Source organism: Sturnus vulgaris, chromosome 27, assembly GCF_052056855.1.
Source record: "Sturnus vulgaris isolate bStuVul1 chromosome 27, bStuVul1.hap1, whole genome shotgun sequence".
NCBI lineage: Eukaryota > Metazoa > Chordata > Aves > Passeriformes > Sturnidae > Sturnus > Sturnus vulgaris.
Genome location: NC_142269.1, coordinates 3,368,084 through 3,382,716, shown reverse-complemented (window position 1 = coordinate 3,382,716; position 14,633 = coordinate 3,368,084). Strand labels below are relative to the sequence as shown.

Here is a 14,633-nt window from a genome sequence, read left to right as displayed (position 1 = left end):
GCACACCACGCCCAGGCCAGGCCAGCAGCAGCGGCAGCGCCCGCAGCGACCTCAGGGACATCTTCCCAGCTGGAATCTGCCCGGGATAACCGGGATAAACACCGGGATAAAACCGGGATAACGCTGGAAAACACCGGGAAAACACCGGGATAACACCGGGATAAACACCGGGATAAACACCGGGATAAACACCGGGATAAACACCGGGATAAACACCGGGATAACGCCGGGATAACACCGGGATAAACACCGGGATAAACACCGGGATAAACACCGGGATAAAACTTCCAAGTCCTCCCTCTCCCTAAAACTCTGATTTGGGAGAGGAACAACCAAAGGAATAAATTCCTGCAGGAATTGCAGCTTTTCCCTGGATTTTCCCGGAAATCCAACCTGAGTCTTTTCCTCGAGCTCTCCTTGCCCTGCACGGTTTTGATCCAAAAATTTGGAATTATTTTCCGTTTCCAGTAATGGAAATAATAATTCCCATTAATAATAATTTCCACCGTTAATAATTTCCAATAATGATATAATATTTCCATTCTTTCCCGATAATGGAAATAAAAATGAATTTCCAATAATTTTCCAATAATTTGGAATTCTCCTCAAAAAAACCCAGGAGCAGCTGGCAGGATCCTTGCCCTGCAATTCCTGATCCAATAAATTGGAATTCTCCACAAAAAAAAAACCACAAACCCCGGTGGGATTTGGGAATTTTCCAGTCCCCTGTAACCCGGGATCATTATCCCAAAAATCCCCCAAATCCCGATTTTCCTGAGCGGGGATCTCCCCAATCCCGAATTCCCCTGAATTCCAACCCCTCCATTCCCACAGAGAGAAGCAGAATTCCCGTTTTTCCTGGAATTCCTCACCCTGCCTCCGTGCGGATTCCCGGCGTTTCTGGAGCCCTGGAGCAGCTCTGGGGTTTTTATCCCGATCCCAGAGGGTAACCAGGAAATCCAGCCGGGAATTGGGGCAATTCCGAGCAGGAAATCACCTCAGAAAATATTGACATTCACGGCAATTAAACGTTTCTGCATCAGGGGATTAATTCCAGCCCTTAATTCCGTGGACAAACCACCCGGAATTCCCGCTTTTGTCATGGAAAAAAAAAAACAAAAAAAAACCCCAGGCTGCTCCTTTTGGGGATTTTGGGGCTGTGGGTTGGATCACTGTTAAATCCAGGGATGTGGCAGCCCCAAATCCAGCCTTTATTCCCTAAAAATGGGATTTCCGAGAGGAAATTTGGGATGGAGAGGGGCAGATCCGGCTTGGGATTGTCAGATCCTGGTCTGGGGTTCCCAAATCCTGGTCTGGGGTTCCCAATCTTCTTTTTTTCATTCCCAATCTCATTTTGGGATTGCCAGATCCTGGTCTGGGGTTCCCAAATCCTCTTTTTTCATTCCCAAATCTGCCTTTGGGATTCCCAAATCCTGGTCTAGAATTGCCCAATCCCGGTTTGGGATTGTCAGATCCTCTTTTGGGATTACCCCGTTCCCCAACAAACCCCAATCCCTGTTCCCCCAAACCCCAATCCTTATTCCATTCCCACAAACCCCAATCCCTGTTCCCATTCCCCCAAACCCCAATCCCTGTTCCCATTCCCACAAATCCCAATCCCTGTTCCCATTCCCACAAATCCCAATCCCTGTTCCCATTCCCATCAAACCCCAATCCCTGTTCCCATTCCCCCAAACCCCAATCCCTGTTCCCATTCCCCCAAACCCCAATCCCTGTTCCCATTCCCACAAACCCCAATCCCTGTTCCCATTCCCCCAAACCCCAATCCCTGTTCCCATTCCCAACAAACCCCAATCCCTCTCCCTGGATCCCCCATTCCCATCAAGCCCCAGGATCCCCGCTCAGCCCTGGTGGGGTGATTAAAGCTATTAGGGACTAATTACCCTCCCTGGGAGCCAATTAACCCCGATCCCTGATCCAAAGCTGGGAGCCGTTCCCGCAGGAAAAGGGGGAATTTTTCTCCCGATATCTTTATGGTGTGTGCTCTGGGCACCGCCCCAGCCCCGGGGACAACAATTCCCCGGCTTTTCCCTCTCATTAAGGTGGGAAGTTAATAGGGTGAGAGGAATTCCCAGCTGGATTCATTCCCGGGTTTCCCTGGGATATCTGGGATGGAAGGAGCTCGGCTGGGCGGATTTGCCTCCAAATGTGCGCTGGAAATCCCGGGAATTGTCCCAAATCCTGATCCAAACCCCCCCCCCCCCCCGTGCCCGCCTTCTTCCCGGGGTCATTCCCGAACTCCCGCTGGATCTGGGGACACCTTGGGGCTTCCAGGATGTTCCACACTGGAATTCTGGGAATTTGGGAATTCCTGGGGAGGATCCTGAAACCTTCCCTGTTCTCCACACGGAGAGAACATCCCAAGGGAATCTTTGGGTTCCAAAGGTGTTGGAATCACGGAAAAGAGGATTGGGAATGAGCTCAGGGATCCTTCCTGGAATTAAAGAATTAAATCCTTCCTGGATTAAATCCTTCCTGGAATTAAATCCTTCCTGGAATTAAATCCTTCCTGGAATTAAATCAATCCTTCCTTCATTCCTTCCTGGAATCCTTCTGGAATCAAATCTTTTCTGGAATCAAATCAATCCTTCCTTCCTTTCTGGAGTTAAATAATCAAATCCTTCCTGGAATCAGATCCTTTCTGGAATCAGATCCATCCTGGAATTAAATCCATCCTGGAATCAAATCAATCCTTCCTTCCTTTCTGGAATTAAATAATCAAATCTTCATGGAATCAGATCCTTTCTGGAATTAAATCCATCCTGGAATCAAATCAATCCTTCCTTCCTTCCTGAAATCCTTTCTGGAATTAAATAATCAATTCCTTTGTGGAATTAAATCCTTTCTGGAATTAAATCCTTCCTTCTTTTCTGGAATCCTTCTAGAATCCCTTCTGGAATTAAATCCTTCCTTCCTTTCTGGAATTAAATAATCAAATCCTCCTAGAATCAAATCCTTCTGGAATTAAATCCTTTCTGGAATCAAATCCTTCCTGGAATCAATCCTTCCTTCCTTTCTTTCTGGAATTAAACAATCAAATCCTTTCCTTTCCTTCCTTTCCTTTCCCTGGATTTCAGGCCAAGGGAAATCTGGGATCCAATTCCATTTTGGGCCAAATCTCAGCTGATTTTTCACCTCCCCAGCCCCAAATTCCTCCCTTCAGGAATTCCCAAAGCGGCACCAAAAACCTCTTGGGAATTGTGGGGAAAAAAAAAACCAAAAAAACCCCCAAAACCTCAAACTCTCCCGGCCCATTCTGCCCCATTCCCAAATTTCAAAAACCCAAACATTCAAAAAAAAATTCAAATTCCCAAACCTTCGGAAAATTCCCGATTTTCCCCCTAAAATCTGATTTTTTTTTTTTTTTTTCTGCCGGATTTTGGTGCGTGGACAAGGCAGGAAAATTCCCAAAATTTCGCTTTTTCTGGGGGGATTTGGAACCCAAAAACGCGACAGGGGAAAATCCTGGCGGGGGAGGAAAAAAATCCTGGGAGAGGAGCTCAGCCTGGAATTTTGCAGGAATTTTGCAGGAATTTTGCAGGAATTTTGCAGGAATTTTGCAGGAATTTTCCTCGAATTTTCCTGGAATTTTCCTGGAATTCTCCTGGAATTTTCCTGGAATTTTCCTGGAATTTTCCTGGAATTTTTCCTGGAATTTTCCTGGAATTTTCCTGGAATTTTCCTGGATTTTCCTGGAATTCTGCAGATCTGGGAACTCCCAGATCCCATTGCAGATTTCCCTCCTTGTCTAAAATTTGAGGTTTTTTCTCTTTTTTTTCGTGTTTTTTTCCCCAATTTTCAGGTGTTTTCTTATTTTTAATGGTTGGGGGTTTTTAGGGTTTTTTTGGTTTTTTGGGTTTTTTTTTTGTGGATTTTCCCCCCTAATTTTGAGGGTTTTTTTTTTCCATTTTTGGGGTTTTTTCCCCCATTTTTTGCGAGTTTTTTTCCTATTTTTTGGTGATTTCCCCCCCCATTTTTGGTGTTTATTCCAATTTTTATGAGTGTGGTTTTTTCCTTTTTTTTTTGGTGTTTTTTTCCCTTTTTTTTTTTTTTTTGAATGGTTTTTCCTTTTTGTTTTTTTGGTGTTTTTTTCCTATTTTTAAATTTTCCCCCCAATCTTCAGTTTTTTTTTTTTTTAATCTTATTTCTTTATCTATGTTTTTTCCCTATTTAAAATATTTCCCCCCCTTTTTTGGGTGTTTTCCCCCTTTTTTTTTTGTGTGTGTGTGTATTTTTTTTTTTTCCTCAATTTTTTGCCGTTTCCCCCTCATTTCTCAGCGTTCAGTTCCTCATCCAGAAAATCCCAATCCCAAAAAATTCCAGCCAGGAATCAGGATGGATCCCGAGCTGGGAATGGATTTTTTTTTTTTTTTTATCTCCACTCTGGTTTTTGGGGTCGCTTTGAGTCAATTGGGGAGGGGCGATTTCATTGAATTTTGGGGTTTTTAATTGAATTTTGATTTTTTTTCATTGAATTTTGAGTGTTTTAATTGAATTTGCTTTTTTAAATTGAATTTTGAGATTTTTGTTGAATTTTGATTTTTTTTTTCATTTAGAGTTTTTAATTTGAATTCTGGTGTTTTTAAATGGATTTTTGAGGGTGTTTTAAATTAAATTTTGAGGAGTTCTCATTAAAGTTTGAGTCTTTTTATTTGAGTTGTTTAGAAATTTTCCAACTATTTTTTAGGAATTTTCCCACATTTTTAAAGGAATTTTCCAACAATTTTTTAGGATTTTTTCAGGGTTTTTTTAGGAATTTTCCAACACTTTTCAGGATTTTTCCAATATATATTTTAGGGAATTTTTCCACATTTTTAAATAAATTTTTCCACATTTTTAAAGGAATTTTCCCACTTTTTTTAAATTTTTTTCCACATTTTTTAAAACTTTTCCACTTTTTTTTAAATTTTCACACTTTTTTTTTTTAAGTAATTTTCCCACTTTTAAAAAATTTTCCCACTTTTTTTTGTTTAATTTTCCCACATTTTTAAAGGAATTATCCAACCCTCCTTGCGAATTTTTCCACTTTATTTTTTTTATTATTTTTAAATATTTTTCAACATTTTTTTAAAAGACATTTCCAACTTTTTTTTCTTTTTTTTTTTTTTGGAAAACTTTTCAACATTTTTTTCCCAGGAATTTCTCGCCCTTTTCCAGGTTTTCCTCCCGTGCAGGGCGGGGATGGGGAGGGGGCGCTCATTAAGCCCGCGCTCATTAAGAGTTAATTACAGCGCCAGGGAGGGAATGGAGGGGGCGGGGGAGCCGCTCCCGGTGCCCCCGAGACCCCAAAACCCCGAGACCCCCAGACCCCAATTCCCGGAATCCCCAAAACCCCAAAACCCCGAGACCCCAAAACCCCGAGACCCCAAAAACCCAATTCCGGAGACCCCGAGACCCCAATTCCGACCCCCCCGAGCCCCGAGACCCCAGCCCCAATTCCCGGTGCCCCCGAGACCCCAAAACCCCAATTCCGGAGACCCCAGCCCCAATTCCCGGAATCCCCGAGACCCCAAATCCAGGAGACCCCGAGACCCCAACCCCAATTCCCGGTGCCCCCGAGACCCCAATCTCGAGACCCCAACCCCCAGAGACCCCAACCCCAAACCCTGGAACCCCCAAGACCCCAACCCAGCCCCGGCGCCCCCCGGTGCCCCTCAATTGGGGGATGTTGGGGGGGATTTTTGGGGGATGTTGGGGGGGATTTTGGGGTTTTTTTTTAGGGGGTCTTGGTGGGGGCTCGCTGCTCCATCCTCAAAATACAAACGGGCCCGAAAAGGCAGCGGGGGACGGACAGAGGGACAGAGGGGACGGGGGGACAGAGGGACAGGGGGATTGGGGACAGAGGGACAGGGGGGACAGAGGGACAGAGGGACAGGGGGACAGAGGGAGGGACAGGGGGGACAGGGGACAGAGGGACAGAGGGACAGGGGGGACAGAGGGACAGGGGGACAGAGGGAGGGACAGGGGGGACAGAGGGACAGGGGGGACAGAGGGAGGGACAGGGGGGACAGAGGGACAGGGGGGACAGAGGGACAGGGGGGGGACAGAGGGGACAGAGGGACAGGGGGGACAGAGGGACAGAGGGACGGGGGACAGGGGGACGGGGGTGACAGAGGGACAGGGGGACAGAGGGACAGAGGGACAGGGGGGGACAGAGGGACAGGGGGATTGGGGACAGGGGGCCGGGGGCCGGGGCCGGATTAACCCCCGGGGGGGGGGGGGGTTTGGGGTCCCTTTGTGCCCCCCGCCCCCTCCCCAGCGCTCAGAACAATCCCGGTGCTCGCTCCCCCCCGCCCCAAACCCGCCCGGGGGGTCCCGGCAGGCCCGGGGGGAGGGGTGGGGACCCCCCCCCAGCCCCAGGGCTGGCGCCAGGGCCCGGCGGCGCCTTTGATGCCGAAGTTTTTTACACCCAGAAAAATCCCAGTGAGGCTCCGGGGGGAGGGGAGAGGGGGCGAGGGGGGGGGAGGGGAGGGTGGGGGAGGGGCGCGGCAGATGGGAAGGAGCCCCCGATGGGCTGGGGGGGGGGTGGGGTGGGGGGTGGGGGATGGGGGGGGGGGGGGTTGGGGAAGGGGGAGGGGGGGGGGGGTGGGGAGGGGGGTGGGCAGGGGGGTGTGGGGGGGGGGGGGCAGAGGGACGGCCGCCCCCCCCCCCCCCCCCCATCCCGAGGAGGAATGGAATGGAATTCAAATAAATAAATAAATGAATTAATTAATAAACGAGCGGCGGGCCGCCCCCTCCCCTCCCCCCTCCCCCTTTCCCCCCAGCCCCTCCCCCCCCGGCATCACCACGTGGCTTCCTCCCCGCAAACATTTTTCACATTTTCACATTTTCACTCTTCTCGCTTTTATTTTATTTTATTTTATTATTTTTTAATTTATTCCCAGCTCAGGGTTTATTTAGAGCCTGTCCTAACACACCCCCCTCCCCCCCCCAGTTCCCGGTGTCCGGGGCCACTCCGGGGCCACTTGGGCCACCTCGGGGGGGGCCCCCGGAGCCACCGCCCTGCCCGCCGGGGCCGCCCCCTCTCCCCTCCCCTCCTTCCTCCTCCTCCTCCTCCTCCTCCTCCTCCTCCTCCAGCGGCCGCCGCCCCCTCCCCAACGGCACAGAAATCCGCTGGGCAAAAGGAAAAAAAAAAAAAAAAAAAAAAAAAAAAAGAAAGAGGAGAAGAAGAAAAGAAAAATTAAAAAAAAAAAGAAAAAAAAAATGAAGAGAAAAGAGAGAAGGGGGGAAAAGAAAAGAAAAAAAAAAAAAAAAAAAAGCCGGGGCAGAGCTCGGGGGCGAAGCGCGAGCGCCCAGCGCAGCCCCCGGGCCCCCCGAGCCCCCCGGGAGCCCCCCGGGAGCCCCGAGGCCACCATGAACAAGACTTTACATCGGGACCTGCCCGAGGGCGTCACCGCGGCCGAGCTGGAGAAAGTGTTCGCCGAGCACCGCATCTCCTTCAGCGGCCACTTCCTCGTCAAGTCCGGCTATGCCTTTGTGGATTGCCCCGACGAGCACTGGGCCATGAAAGCCATCGAAACTTTCTCGGGTGAGGAGCGGCGGGAGCAGCCCCGAGATCCCAAATCCCGACAGGATCCCTGAATCCTGACCCGATCCCCCGAATCCTGACCCGATCCCTGAATCCGGACCCGATCCCTGAATCCCGACCCGATCCCTGAATCCTGACCCGATCCCTGAATCCTGACCCGATCCCTGGAATCCGGACCTGATCCCATGAATCCTGACCCGGATCCCTAAATCCGGACCCGATCCCTGAATCCGGACCCGATCCCTGCATCCTGACCCGATCCCTGACCCCCATCCCCGAATCCTGACCCGATCCCTGAATCCTGACCCGATCCCTGAATCCTGACCCGGATCCCTGAATCCTGACCCTTCGATCAGCCCCGAGATCCCAAATCCCGACAGGATCCCTGAATCCTGACCTGATCCCCAAATCCTGACCCGATCCCCGAATCCTGACCCGATTCCCAAATCCCGACAGGATCCCCGAATCCGGACCCGATCCCTGAATCCTGACCCGGATCCCTGAATCCGGACCCCGATTCCCAAATCCCGACAGGATCCCTGAATCCTGACCTGATCCCCGAATCCGGACCCGATCCCCAAATCCTGACCCTTCGATCAGCCACGAGATCCCAAATCCCGACCGGATCCCTGAATCCTGACCCTTCGATCAGACCCCGATCCCCAAATCCCGACTCAATCCCCAAATCCTGACCCTTCGATCAGTCCCGAAATCCTAAATCCGGACCCCATCCCCAAATCCGACCGATCGATCCCCGAATCCCAATCCTTCGATCAGTCCCCGATCCCTAAATCCTGACCCGATCCCCAAATCCCGGCCCGATCCCCGAATCCCAATCCTTCGATCAGTCCCCGATCCCAAATCCCGACCCGATCCCCAAATCCCGGCCCTCCGATCCCTTCTGACCCCCCTCGATCAATCCCCGAAATCCCAAATCCCGACCCTGGAAATCCTGAGCCCCCAAATCCGACCCTGGAAATCCTGAGCCCCGAAATCCCAAATCCCGACCCTGGAAATCCTGAGCCCCGAAATCCTGAGCCCAAATCCCGACCCTTCCATCGATCCCTTCCGATCCCTCCTGACCCCAAAAATCCCAAAATTCCTTCCCATCCCCCAATCCCGACCCTTCGATCCCTCCTGATCCCCTCGATCCCCAAATCCCGATCCCCCAAATCCCGACCCCCTCCATCAATCCCGACCCCTCCCCCCTCTCCAATCCACCCCATTCCCCTTTTTTGTCCCTTCCCCAAAATCCCCAAAATCCCCAAAATCCTCACAAAGCCACCCCAAAACCCCCAGGGTCATCCCCAAAAAAATCCCCAAATCCCGCGGGCTCCGGGCTGGCCATGCTGGGAGCAGCCGGGGAAAACCTTTGGGAAGAGGGAATTTAGGGGGGAAAAAAAAAAAAAAAAATTTGGGAATTTGGAGGCTTTTAAATTTTTTTTTTTTCCCACCTCTCCATCTCCTTCCGCCCGGGCTCTTCCTGCGTCTGATTTTTTTTTTTTTTTTTTTTTTTTCTTCTTCTCTACTCCCCCCCTCCCCCGTAAAAAAAAAAAAATTAATGAAAAATAAAAAATAAATTAAAAATCGATCGTGGAATAACCCAGCAGAGAGGAAATCCCGCTCCATTTTCCAGGAGGAATCCAAATCCATTCCTGTGGAATCCCCAATTTGGAGCTTGTTGGTGGGACAAAATAAAAAAAAAATAAAAAAATTTAAAAAGGGGGAATTTTCTCCAAAGATTTTTCCTGGAGGGCTGAAAGAAAAGGAGAGGAATTCTCCAAATCCACCTAAAAAAAAATAAAAATAAAAAAAAATAAAATCCCAAATCTCTGCGCGAGGGATGAAATATTCCCAAGGAACATTCCCATTCCCACGTGGAGTTCCAAATTAATATTTCAATAAAAATCCACTTGCCAGGGGCTGAGGGCTGGGTTTGGGTGGAATTTCGGGAGGATTTGGATGAATTCCGCGGGAAAATTCCGATTATCCCGAGAGGGGTTTTTTTTTTTGTTTTTTTTTTGTTTTTTTTCTTTTTTTTATCCCAAATTTCCAACCCCGGGCACGTTTTGTTTGCAGGGAAAGTGGAGCTCCACGGAAGCAGCTGGAGATCGAACACTCCGTGCCCAAAAGCAAAGGTAAAAGCCGAGTTTAAATCGATTTTTAATTGATTTCCAGTCGTTATCGTCGGAATTATTAATTCGTGTTGGGAGCGGGGAGGGGGGGGGAAAAAAAAAGGGGGAAAAATTCCAACCTAAAAATGCAAAATCTCGGAGATTTTTTGGGGGGGGATTCGTCCCCAGCGAGCTGAGTTTAATTAATTCGTTCATAATTTGGTGGATTAATTGGTTCTTTTTCAAAGAAATCTCGATCCGCGGGGTTTTTAATTTAAGAAAAATAAATAATTTCTCCACGTGCTGCCAAGGTGAGGGATGGGTTGGGATTTCCAAACTTGGGGAAAAAAAAATTTCCCGGCTCCTTTTGGCTCCTGGGCTGGGAAATGAGGGGGAAAAATTCCTTTGTCTGGGGAGAAGGAAAATTTCAAAAAAAAATTCAAAAAAGAATTGATTTTTTTTTTAATAAATTTGATTTAAAAAGTGAATTTTATCCGAGGAGAAGAGAATAAAAATCGGCGGGCGGGCAGGGCTGGAATTCCGGCGGAAATTCCTGGGATTTTGGGGTGAAAAGAGGAGATTTTGGGGTTTCCCAGGACCTGCCCCTCCCGCCCAGCCCATCCCTCTCCATCTTCCCTGGGCCTTTGTTGTTTCCCGGCTGGAGCTGGAATTCTCTGGAAAAATCCTGAAAAAAAAAATTCCCGAAAATTCCCCCCTTCCCCCCCCCCAAAAAAAATTCCTGCCGGGATTTGTTATTGCCCAGAAATTCGCTTTTTTTTTTTTTTTTTTTTTTTTATATTTTTCTCCTCCCCAAAGTTCTGGAATTCCCGGAATTCCCGATCCCAAAGATTCCACGTTGGACCCAAATCCCCACGTGACCGAGGGGGGGGAAAGGGGGAGGAGCCAAACGCTGGCAAAATCCCAGCCCGAAAATCCCTAAATCCCCAAAATCCCGAACTCCCCAAAATCCCAGCCCCAGGATTCCGAAATCCTGACCCAAAATTCCCCGAAATCCTGACCCAAAATTCCCGAAATCCTGACCCAAATTCCCGGAATCCTGACCCCAAAATTCCCAAACCCGACCCCAAAATTCCCGAAATCTCAGCTCCACAATTCCCAGAATCCCGGCCTGAATCTTTTCAAAATCCGGCCCCAAACTTCCCAAATCCCAGCCCCAAACATCCCAAAATTTCAGCTCCAACTTCCAAATTCTGATCCCAAATTCCCAAAATTCTGATCCCAAATTCCCAAAATTCCAGCCCCAAGCTCCCCAAAATTTCAGCTCCAACTTCCCAAACTGCAGCCCCAAACTTCCTAAAATCCTGACCCCAAATTCCCAAAATCCTGATCCCAAATTCCCAAAATTCTGGCCCCAAATTCCCAAAATCCTGATCCCGAATTCCCAGCCCTGAACTTCCCAAATCCCAGCTCCAAAATTCCCCAAATTCCCAAAACCTCGATCCCAAATTCCCAAATTCCCAAATTCCCAAATTCCCAAATTCCAAATCTTTTTTCCCGCCCCTTCCCTGCCCCGTTTTGGGATCTTCCCCTTTTGGCCTCGCCTCGAATAAATATTCCCCCAAAAAAATTTTTTTGGGGGGAGGGAGATGATCCCAAAAAAATAAAAAAATTAAAATTAAAAAAAAATCCCAAATCCAGCTGGGAATTCCCCAGCCCCATTTTCCCGCCCCAAATCCCAGGATTTAATGGGATAATTATAATTTTGATTAATTTTTTTTTTTTTTCCCCCTCCCTTAAATGATTTTTGTTGCCGTGGCTTCAGAATCCAGGGATGTGGGAAAAGGGAAAATATTGGGATGGAATTCCATGAAAAGTCACCAAAAAATCCTTTAAAAAAAAAACCTCAGGAAAATCCTGATTTTTCCCCCCCTTTGGATAATCAATAATTTAGGGAGGGAGGAGAAAATTTTCCCTTTTTTTCCCCCACCCTGAAAAAAAAAAAAAAAAATTCCCTAAAAATGAGAATATTCCTTTGGGATTTGGGATTTAAAAAAATGCTGGAGGAGGTGGAGGAGAAAAAAAAAAATTAAAATATTTTGGGATTTTGGATTTGTTTTCCCAAAGGGGCGTCCCAAAAAAAAAAAAAAAAAAAAGTTTGGATTGGGCTGGAAAATCCCATTTTTGGTTTGTTTTTTTTTTTTTAATTTGGGATTTTGGGGTTAAAAATCCACCCCCGCCCCCCACTCTGCTCTTAAAGGGCCAGCGCCGCTTTTCCCTCCTGGAATTTTGGGGGAATTCTGGGGATTTTGGCTGCTCCAATCCCAGGGAAAAAGAAGAAAAATTGCCTTAAAAATGGAATTTTTGGGGGAATTTTGGGGGATTTGGCTGCTCCCAATCCCAGGGAAAAAGAAGAAAAACTGCCCTTAAAATGGAATTTTGGGGGAAATTTTTGGGGAATTTTGGGGGGATTTTAGCTGCTCCAATCCCAGGGAAAAAGAGGGAAAAACTGCCTTAAAATGGAATTTTGGGGAATTTTTGGGGAATTTTTGGGGGGATTTTGGCTTCTCCAATCCCAAGGAAAAAAAAGAAAATCTGCCTCAAAAATGGAATTTTTGGGGAATTTTGTGGAAATTTTTGGGGGAATTCTGGGGGATTTTGGCTGCTCCAATCCAAGGAAAAAAGAGGGAAAAACTGCCTAAAAAATGGGAATTTTTTGAGGGATTTTTGGGGGAATTTTTGGGGAATTTTGGGGGATTTTGGCTGCCCCCAATCCCAAGAAAAAAGAGGGAAAAACTGCCTTAAAATGGAATTTTTGGGGGGATTTTGGCTGCTCCAATCCCAAAGAAAAAAAGAAGAAAAAACTGCCTTAAACATTGAATTTTTTTTGGAATTTTGGGGGGATTTTGCTGCTCCAATCCCAGGGAAAAAAAAAGAAAAAACTGCCTTAAAAATGAATTTTGGGGAAAATTTTTGGGGAATTTTGGGGGGATTTTGACTGCTCCAATCCCAAGAAAAGAGAGGGAAAAACTGCCTTAAAAATGAATTTTTGGGGGAATTTTGGGGGATTTTGGCTGCTCCAATCCCAGGAAAAAAGAAGAAAAACTGCCTTAAAAATGGAATTTTTGGGGGATTTTTGGGAGTTTTTTTGGTTGTTGTTTGGTTTTTTTTTCATTCCAAATCCTCTCTCGTTTTTTCCAGACTGGAATTTCCAGTTTGGAGAGGCAGGGAGCAGGAAATGGTTAATTCCTCCCTTTCCCCTCCCCCGAAACCTGATTTAAATTTTATATTTTTATTTATTTTATTTCATTTTATTTTATTTTATTTTATTTTATTTTATTTTATTTTATTTTATATCCCTTTAAAAACGTGGGAAAACCGGTCAGGAGGGGTTCCCCCCTTTTTTTATAAAAATAAAATTTATTTTAAATAAACAACAACAACAAAAAAACCCTCCAAAATTTTTTAATTTTTTTTTTCAGGTTCAGGTATAAATAACGATGTAAAAAAAAAAAAAAAAAAATCTTAATTCGGGTGTTTTAATTAATTAATGCCTAAAAAAAAAATTTCTTTCCTCTTGCTTCGTTCCCAATTTTTAAAACATCTCCTAAAGGGAAAAAAAAAAAAAAATTAATTTTAAAAACCCCAAATGGGATAAAATAGCACCAAAAAAAAAAAAAGGGATTTGGGGTGTGTGGCTCCAAGGGGAATAAAATGATTTATTTGGGATTCATTCCTGGATTCTCCCAATTATTTTCATTATTCGGGGAAATTTTGGGGGCAGAATTCCTTAAAAATCCCGAATCGTGCAGAAATCTCGATAAAAACGGGATTTTAGGGGAAAAAAAGGAGATTTTGGGTTAATTCCGGGGCATTTTGAGCATTTTGTTGTTTTTTTGGGAGTTTTTTTCCCCTCGGGTTTTGTTGAGGGGAAAATTTGAGGAGAAACTCGAAATTTTCAAACCCCAAAAATCCCCAAAATTCTCCTGGTTTGAGTCACTGGGGAAAGCAGAAAAAAAACCCAAAAAGATTTGAGAAAAAAAAAATTAAATAAAAATTAAAAAATCGGGGTTTTTAGGGTCGGGATTTGGGGATTTGGGGTTGGATTGGGATGGATTAAAAAAATTTAAAAAAATTTGAATTAAAAAGAGATTTTCACCCCCAGCTCTTCCTGGGGTTGTGCTCAGGGTGTGAATTTTAATTGTAATTATAAAAATTAATATTTTAATTATTGTGGCCGCATCAAAGTTCAGCTCCGGGCAGAGAAATGTTGGAGAAAAATCCTAAAATTCGCTTTTTGGGGGTTTTTTTTCCCCCCTTTTGGATTTTCCTTCAAATCTGGAGTTTCCCATCAGAAAATTCCTCATTTTCCACGGGAAAATCCAGGAATTAATTGGAATTAATTGTTCCTAATGAAAAAAAAAATCAAATTCAGGTTCAGGTTCTTTTTTTTGGTCACTTTTCACCCCAAAATTTGCTTTTTTTGCTTTTTTTCTCCCATTTTTGGGGGTTGGATTTGCTGGAAAAAAAAAAAAAAGGGAAAATTCTTTTCCGTGGAAAAGGAAAATCCCAGGTGGATTTTTGGGGCTGGAAAAGCTTGAAAATGGGGAAAAAATGGGAAAAAGATGGAAAATGGGAATTCTGAGGGGCCAAAAAAAAAAAAAAAAAAAAAAGGGAATAAATCCAATTTTCGATTCTTTTCTCCTCGGAGCTCCCAATTTCCACCGAAAAAAAAAAAATTTGGGAATTCTGAGTTTTTTTGGAGGATTTTTAGCCCTAAAATTAAAATCTCAGTGAATCGAAAAAGATTTTCCATAAATTTCGTTCCCGAGGTTGGGAAACTCTGGGAATTCATCAAATTTGGGATCTCGGGGAGAGAAAATTCCATTTGGGAATGCCCAAAAAAAAACGGAGGAAATTCCTTAATTTTCTTCTTTCCTTGTGGGAAACGAGGGAAAAACATCCCCCCCCCCCCCAAAAAAAAAAAAAAAACTTGGAAAAATTTGGGAATA

At 45.7% G+C, this 14,633-nt stretch overlaps 1 protein-coding gene across 1 annotated transcript in view; it reads left to right on the top strand.

Annotated features, from left to right (window-relative positions):
• The first annotated feature begins 7,374 nt into the window (after nucleotides 1-7,374).
• The window catches only part of IGF2BP1 (insulin like growth factor 2 mRNA binding protein 1), a 22,062-nt gene continuing 14,803 nt past the window's right edge, over nucleotides 7,375-14,633 (top strand). The window contains 1 exon segment of the mRNA XM_088179472.1: nucleotides 7,375-7,596. Within this exon segment, the coding sequence (XP_088035598.1) occupies nucleotides 7,375-7,596 (222 nt within the window).